This window comes from Gavia stellata, chromosome 11, assembly GCF_030936135.1.
Source record: "Gavia stellata isolate bGavSte3 chromosome 11, bGavSte3.hap2, whole genome shotgun sequence".
In the NCBI taxonomy this organism is placed as follows: domain Eukaryota; kingdom Metazoa; phylum Chordata; class Aves; order Gaviiformes; family Gaviidae; genus Gavia; species Gavia stellata.
The window spans coordinates 25,703,599-25,712,026 of record NC_082604.1 but is presented as its reverse complement, the minus strand read 5'-3'; the positions used below and the strand labels follow the sequence as shown (position 1 = coordinate 25,712,026).

At 39.4% G+C, this 8,428-nt stretch overlaps 1 protein-coding gene across 3 annotated transcripts in view; it reads right to left on the bottom strand.

Annotated features, from left to right (window-relative positions):
* Nucleotides 1-516: 516 nt before the first annotated feature.
* The window catches only part of GOLIM4 (golgi integral membrane protein 4), a 34,081-nt gene continuing 26,169 nt past the window's right edge, over nt 517-8,428 (bottom strand). For all 3 annotated transcript variants that reach the window (XM_009820917.2, XM_059822468.1, XM_059822470.1), the window contains 6 exons: nt 7,715-7,794; nt 7,106-7,218; nt 5,734-5,901; nt 4,929-4,997; nt 2,793-2,873; nt 517-2,444 (listed from right to left, as the gene is read on the bottom strand). In XM_009820917.2, the coding sequence (XP_009819219.1) occupies nt 2,286-2,444; nt 2,793-2,873; nt 4,929-4,997; nt 5,734-5,901; nt 7,106-7,218; nt 7,715-7,794 (670 nt within the window). In that variant the 3' untranslated portion in view covers nt 517-2,285. The remainder of the gene's footprint in view (nt 2,445-2,792; nt 2,874-4,928; nt 4,998-5,733; nt 5,902-7,105; nt 7,219-7,714; nt 7,795-8,428) is intronic.

Below are 8,428 nucleotides of genomic sequence, written 5' to 3'. Positions count from 1 at the left end.
GTAAGTGCAAGAGATACTGTGGAAAGACAGAGCCCTCTGTATTCTGGTATGTCCCTGTACCTTCAGGGTTAGTCTTCTCCCTCTGCCAGGGTGGAAGGGCTCTCCTAGCTTGAGTGGGCCCAACATGGGCAGCATGGATGGCTTCCTGCACCGTGGGGTGGGCAGAAGCGAGGACAACTGGTCCTGTTTGTGGGAGAAGCTTGTGTGGAAAAGGGGCTTGGGCTCTCCCTCCCTCCTCCTCTTTCACAGACCTGTGTTTGATACAAGAGGCTCAGATGCTTTATGGCTCCAGCTGGAGAAGGGCCTCAGTTGCAGTGACGACTTAAAGAGCACATCTACAGAACGCTAAAACCACCACTGCTGCTCACGTTGGTCCTAACCCTGCTCCGCTTCACCAAAAGTGCCCTTGTGGCTCCTAGCTCCCTCCCTTTGCCACTCTCTACTGTGCTCTATTAAACCAGGGTGTGAACGCATCATTAGGAAAACTAAAACAAACCATCACACTTGTGAAAGATCAGTAACTATAGTCTAGTTTATTGACTGCAGTCAAGTTTTATTATGCCTCAAATAATTAAATACTGCAACTGTGCCATTAAAAATACAGGCCAATTTACCAAAATAATTGTATTCTGAAGATTATGTACATATTATACATTTTACAGTATCATGTAAACTTTTTTATACATAAGGTAAATCTGATTTATGGTAACTAGAAAACCCAAAATACTTGCTGACAAAAATATTCCTATGAAACATAACCCCTGTGTCTGGGACATTTAGGAAAATTGCAAAGAATGGAAACCGACTAGAAAACATAATATAATTGAGTTAGTTAGTAGAAAACTGAATTAAATTACATTCATATAAAAAGTTAAACTAAAAACATTGCTATGCATCATTATTAAAAAAAGGGAAAAATCCCAAACCCTTTCCTTTTATATATTAACACACACTTTCATGGGGAGCTACTGTGCGCCTCATTTCCAGCAATGGGGCATAGCCTAGGAAATCCAGATTCCCATTCTCCTTTTAACATATATTAAATAACTAGGGTCTGTACCAATACAAATATTGTATATACTCATGCACTGGGATTACGTTCATAGTAGCCTACCAAGGCACAATTTTTGTGTCATTTCCCTCCCCCACCCCTTACATTTCAGCATGCAGTGCTAGAGATGTTTGCTGTTCAAAAAACTTCTAGGGGATTTGTCTCTAGTCCAATTTTCACACTAGGGGACACAGAAATCCTTCCAGCATAGATTTAAAATAAATAAGTACAAGAAGGTAAAGGCCTTAGTTCAACATCTTGCACCAATCATGTCAACTCAGTTAAGATCCCTTAACCCTCTCTACAGTCTCCAGAAAGCACGTCACTGAGGCAATGTAATTATATTTCTCCGGTCAAATATTTTATATATTAACTAGGCCAACAAAATTGTTCCTTCTGTAAATCTTCATTCATGTGACAGCTGTAGTGTTTTAATCTGGCATAATGGATCTTCAAGTCTAAATCAGTTTCTAGCTCACATCTCAGCATACCACCATTTGCATTATCTGCTATGTAGTGCATGTAATTGAAGTACCTAGGTATGCTCATTAAAATAAATGCATAATTTAACTGTATATATAAACAGCTGCCAAAATTAACAGCTATTAACCTCGCTGTATTTTGAAGGCTTGCAAAACTTGCATATTTTATAACTCTTCTGCACCTATAAAAGGCCTAGTCCTGCAAATAGCTAGGTATGTACTTATCTTCAAGGATTTGAAGAATCTCATGAGATTATAATGAATGAAACCACCCCTGGGCCTCTAGGAGCACCGCAGCTCACACCTGGGATGGGTAGCGTGGCCAGCCGTTAGTCATAAAAGTTGCATCAAGGAAGACAATGAGATTTGGAGTGACTAATGTTGACTGGGTTTAGGCACTAGATATATTCCCTCAGATGTTGAGTGTATCTGAAATTAGAACCAAACATCTCTGTCCAACTTGGACAAGGTGAGAGCGTATTCCAGAATGGCCTTTATAAAACATGCCCAGAATTACAAAAAATTAAACCTATATGATGTCTGTTTATGTACAGCTTTAATAGAAAAGAAATCCTAATCTAGAGTATCAAAATACCGTATTCATATAAACATATGAGAGCATCTAATAGAAAAGTAAAAAGTGTAAAACAAATTTTTTTTGAAATGAAATATCCTAAAAAAGTTGGGGTTTTTTTTAAAAAAACAAACAGGAATTTGTGTGCTGCAAAAAAAATAAAAAATAAGGAAGAGGACTACATCTCCCCTCGTCTACGAGTTTTTGCTGCAACAGCTCTGCCTTCCTCCTCCTCCTCTTCTTCCTCCTCATAATTTTCTTCATGAGCTTCTTTCTGGTTGTTCTCTTCTTGCATTTCTTGCTCTTGATCTGCACCTCCGTTATTCTTTTCATCTGCCTGATTGGAAAAAAAAATTTTAAAAAAATAGTGAGATTCAGTGCAACTGCCAGTTTCCTCATAGTTTATTTTAGGGCAATGAGATGAAGTTAAGGAAAAATGACTGTCAGCTGGAGTTGTTACAGCTGATGGACAGAAACAGGGGAAGATTCCCAAAGGCCTCCAGGCAGCAAGAATGAATGTGGGGGTGGAAGGATGAGCAAAAGGAAGTTGGGACGGCGTGAAATTCTAAGGTCTACGATCTAAAGCAAGCTACAACATTTATTATGTAATGTCAGTGTGACATGATCACAGCTATGTTAAGTGTTTAATCACGTCACCAAGTTTGTGGGTTTACACAGTACTTACATTTTCATCATTTTCACCATATGGCTCTTCAGCATTGCGTTCCAGTTCGCGTTTCTTCTCTTCAGTCAAATCTTCCTGGATCTACAAAGCACAGACGTGTTCTGTATATTTTAATTTCCTTTAAAAAAGTAGCCTGTGGCATAAATGTACACATTTTCACAGCTACACTTTCACAGAATGAAGATTTAAAAGAAAGGGAGGGGAGGACATGAAGAGGTTAAAGGAGGAAAAAAAAAACCCAACCACACAACAATCAGGAAGCTCAATTCCTCTGAGAGTATGTTTAACTTTTAACTACAATTTTCACAGACCCTCTCATCATCAGCTAACATGTTTAGATTTCCATGCCATGTTTTAACTTTCCATATATATTATTTTCTCCTTGTCCTTCATAGTGAGAGTGTCATGACACAGCAAAGAGGCATTACCGACACTTCCACTCCACTCTTAGACTATTTCAATAGGTTCCAATAGGTGATGTAGGTATTTCATGGTAACTTTGTCCATGTTTTCCCAGCAGCTGAGTGATCCTCCTGCCAACTGCTCCTGGGAAACCACAAAAGAGCAAAGGGGGATTGGGAGTGAAAAATAATCTCTTCCAACTCTATAGTTGAAGAGAGAGCAGGCCACGCTGATCTGTTTTCCAGATGTTCAGGTCTTATTTATCACTTTTCTTTTATGTCAGCAGTGTCCCTCACTTCCATGGCACTTTAGGTTCAAATTTGAAAGAGGCATGCTTTTCAAAGCAAACTCCATTTTCTTTTGGAGAACACTGTTATGCACACCTGCTTCAAACAGTGTCCTGCAAGCTGGGTAAGATGCTTCCATAAGGCCGTAGAGCTCTGCCCATGGAAAAAAAAATAGCTGCTTCACCAGGCTGGGAAGCATTTGCTACTCGGTGCTGCCACCTACCCCTGCCGCAAAGAGCAAGGGTGAGCTTGCTGCTTTCCACAGGGCTCCCTCCCTCTGGCAGCTGCTATCACAATTTCTCCTAAACAGCAGCAGCAACAGTCTTCTCAACATCAGTAGCAGGAGAGTATATTCAGCAGTCGCTTCCAACAGGAGGCAAAGCTGCTTGTGAACAAGTTCTTTGGGGTTAGATATTGCTGCCAGCAGAAGGGCAGCCATCAAATCTGGATCACTTTGCAGGATGTATGGGAAAGATGGGAACAACAGCAACATATATAATATCTGAGTCGACCTACTAAAGAAACTATTCCTGATAACAGCATCTTAACTCTTGATTGCTCATTCAATCACTGCTCACTCTTTAATACTTCCAGTAAGCGCACTGGTCATAACCCTTTATGAAACATGTATTAAATTACTTCCTGTAAGCCAAAGAGTAATTGCCAAAGGCCAACTATTCCCAGTTCCTAACGACCTGGTTTGATTTAAGTAACTGTATTTTGAACTGGTGAATTCTAAGTGCATAGCAGCTAATCTAGACAAAGTGGTCCCCATAAGGGAGTAATAAATAGCTGTTTCTATTGCTTTTTGTAAATTATTATGTATGAAGTAGAAAATAGCAATTGATTAGGTATGTACCGAAGAACTGCAGGGCAGCTTATGCTAGCGCATGCATAACGAGCATGCCATTCAACATACAAAGGAAAAAGTCCCTGCCACTCCTTTTCTCCTCCAGTTCAAAGCCATGTGCTAACAGCTTCCTGACTGACTCCACGAATAGTAGGGGCTTACATAACTTGGATTGCTTAGGAGGAGCACAGATAAATCAAAGTCAGAGCTAAACAGTAACTGGCCAAGGAGGCAGTGTGCCCAGAACAGCAGTGGGTGATTACAGATGCAAAGTTAATGGGGTTTTCAGTGACCTTCAGAGGGCTTGAGGTTTTCAGGAATTTTCCCTTGTGTTGTGAATGGCTTAATCTTTTCAATTATTGCACAATTAATACCATGTCATATGGAAGACTAATGGATTGCAGCATATAAGCTTGAGTAACACTGAATGTGTCCAGAAGTGGACAGCAGAGTAATGGCAAAGACTTCCTAGGTTTCATGAAGTTAGACAAAGTGATTTGGGTTCATTTTACAGTTATAAAAGACAGCAACGTCGAACGTTAATGGAGATGTGCTATACTACCTGAGTCCACATATGCCTTATGTCTGTTTTCCTACCTCTTCTTCTCCCTCTTCCTGGTATTGTTCATCCACATTATCTTCCTGCTGGTCTGGATTTCCTGCCATCTGCAGAAAGATCATATAAAAATTCAGTTCTATGTGCATGCCTATTAACTTCAGAAGACTGAAGGTTAAAGCTTCTTGTTCTGGAACTAAAACTTTATGTAAAGCTGAAGTAACAATAATAGCATAAGAAGTTATAGTGCGTTCATTAGCATTAATGATAGCCTGGCTACATGATTCAGAACTGCCCTAAATTAAAAAATAGACAGCAGAAAGATTATAATAAAAATCACTTCACAGAATAAAGTAAGACTTTCCATACCAAGCAGGAAGACAACGAAATATTCATACCATTAAAGACCAATGCCATAAAAATACAGACTATCTCTGCCTGGAGGAGTTCACAATTTAAACATGGTCGAAATGCGCAGCATTCGCTGGAACAGCCACAGAAGGAAAGTGACACCACTGCTTACAGTTGATTGCGTATTGATGGCATGGAAGCGGCATAGAAGGGATTTGTGCAAAGACATGAAGGTTGTATGAACATGAAGATTGTTCTTGGAGGGGCTTGTGTAAAGGTAAACACAGGGGCCCTGAACTACAGAACCTCGCTGAGTGGAGCCAGTGAGAAAAGACACACCAGTGTATCACCAGGAGTAATTCCACACTTTTACCTGCACACATCATATATGGCTTAAAAGAGATCTTTAAAAATCCAAGTTCAGTGTTCTCTTGCCAAGCTGTCCTACACTGTCCTTAAATAGGACCTACAGATGCTTCCTCTCCCTTTACTGACCACTAGGTGCTCTTCCATTCCCGGATGTCCTTGCTTCTGACTGGTTTGCTTGTGCTTTTCATTTTCATCTGGTAGATTTTCTTCTCTCTCTTGCTCAGCTTCCTCAAATTCATCTTCTCCCTGATTGTTGGGGTCATCAGCAGGATTCACATCTTCCATGGCTGCCTTCTGTAATTTTCAGAAGTGAATGTTAAATACGTATTTTTATCTCATAGTCAAATTCCATTTCACTTGAAAGCTACCCTAGCGTGAGCTACGTTAGAGCCAGCTCCATACCCACCAAAATGAGCTGGAATCTCTCCACAGGCATCAGGGGTCACTACATCAAACCCTAGCCAATACAGAAGTGTCAGTTCCTGAAAGAAAAAGGACTTCAGCACTGAACACAAACAGAACTGCAGTATGGGTGTCTGTCTGCTAAAAACCACATTGAAGCTGATGACTTATTTCACATAGGCTGTTGAACTCCTTTTGTTTACTGACTATCTGACAACTGACAATGCCTGATAAGACCACATGAAAAGAGATAAGAGTTTAAATGCTCATGGCTCAAAAGAGCTGATGTGATCTTTCAGTACCAGTCTGTCCTGCAATATTGACCTTGTCTATGTTTGTAATAAAACAAGAGAAAACAACACTCACTTTTCAGCATACTTTGCCATTCAGAAAACGAGCATTTTCTTTCTGCATATCATTCAGTAAAAGCATTTCTGACATCTTTATAGCTGACAAGTTAAAGACCCTTTCGAAATATTTACAGTACAACTTAATTTTCTGAGGGGAAGGGGAGTAAAGATTACATGCTTGATGTTCCACAATACTGAGTAAGATGGAGTTTGGCGGAAGGCACAGGACTGAATCTCCCGAGTCCAGATCTCTGTGCAATCGATATTGCAGCTGTGTTCAGTGCTGAAGTATGTTCTCTTTCAAGATATCACACTTCTGTACTGACTCCAGCTGGTTTCAGTGGCTATTGAGTTGGCTCTTACCCTCATAACTAATGACGGTATGACAAATACCATCACCACTCTTTTTGACTGATCACCAATGAGTTACTCCTGTTATTTGTTTTATATCCAAGTTTACCTGTTCAAGTCCCAGCTAAGTCCAAATCCTTTATTCCACCTGAAGCACAGATCAAAGGAATGTAAAAAAGAAACTTGCTTCCAACAAGGAAACTTTTTTTGATTTCTTCCCAAATCAGTAAGGACAACTTTAAATAGATCATAGACGTAGTTTTAAACTGTCAAACTTGTCTTCCTAGCAGACCTCTGGTTCATCTTATTTCTGTAATGCGCAATTACGTTAGATGAGATTCTGGGTTTTCACTTCAGTAACCACTGCAATCCATAGCATCTTAATTCATACTCACTGATTCATCAGCCTGCTGATTTTCTACTTGATGTTCTGGTTCTTGCTGTTCATTTGCATTATTTTGATCATCGTCTTCACCTTCATCCTGGTGCTGGTTGTCACGTTCATAAGCTGACAAATTTTTGATATTATTATTGTATTACAGCAGTTTCTAATTAGCCCTATATATTAGCTAGTCTCCTATATGTTAGCTTCCATACACACTTTTAGCAGTAGGCAGCCTTTACCTAAAGAGCTTACCTAAACAGATAATGCTAACAGAATTGTCTTACTGCTAGTAGGAAACCGACACTGAAAGATTATATAATTTGAAGAAATCAGACAAAATCATAGGCAAAGCCAGGAACGTAACCAAGATCCACAAAGCCCTATCTTAGTAGTTCAATCAAAAGGGCACTTTTCCTTTCAGGAATGTGGATAAGATCTTCAGTAATACTTGTATTTCACTCAGTCAGTTCAGCCAGTGTTATTTGAGCTTCTGGTTTTAAGTTATGAGTTTATATTTCACTTCAATCCAAACTGGATATGAAATGAATATTAAAATCTCGCACGAAAGGCAGTACACAGGGAACCTGTGAACATGGTAGGGACATAAAATTTATCTTACCTCCTTCCTCTTCCCGAATACCTTGCTCTTCTTCCCCTTGTACAATATCATGGTCCATGTTATCATAATGAGCCTGTTGGCTAAGAAAATTAAATGCAAATACATCATTTCAGTTTCAAAAAAGTGTGGTTTTGCTTTAATAAACAAACCATCCTACTGCATCTCTGCCTCTCCCAGCTCCTGCCAGAATGGGTTCCAGTTTAGCTTCCTATTACCTAACATTTTCTCACATCATCTTTCCTGAAAGAAGATATACTTTATAGAACAAAGACTTCCTTCTCCTACTAGATGAACTTCAGTGCTTGTATTTCTCCATATATCAGTGGGATCTACCTTGTATTTTCAAAACTCCTAAACTAGTATAATTCCATAATCAAAGCACAAATACTACAAACTGGAAGCAAAGAACCCCTCAGATAAAGGGTCTTAAAGACAGACCACATGGATCAGTTATTTTGTTGACTAAGCAGTTTCAGCTTTCATCTTGAAAGGGGTTTACTTGTGTGGTTGTTCTTGCAGGACCGAGTATTTTGACTATCAATTTATGAGAGATTTTCTCATACCAAAATCCTTTTAGAACATGGGTAAAGTTAATAATTAATATTTCAATGTTTCAGCAAAGAAAATTCAATGGGCTTAGGATTCCAAAAGACAAGAAAGTCACTAACAATTTTAAAATAAGCAGAAGCATAAGGAAATATGACAGGGAGGGTG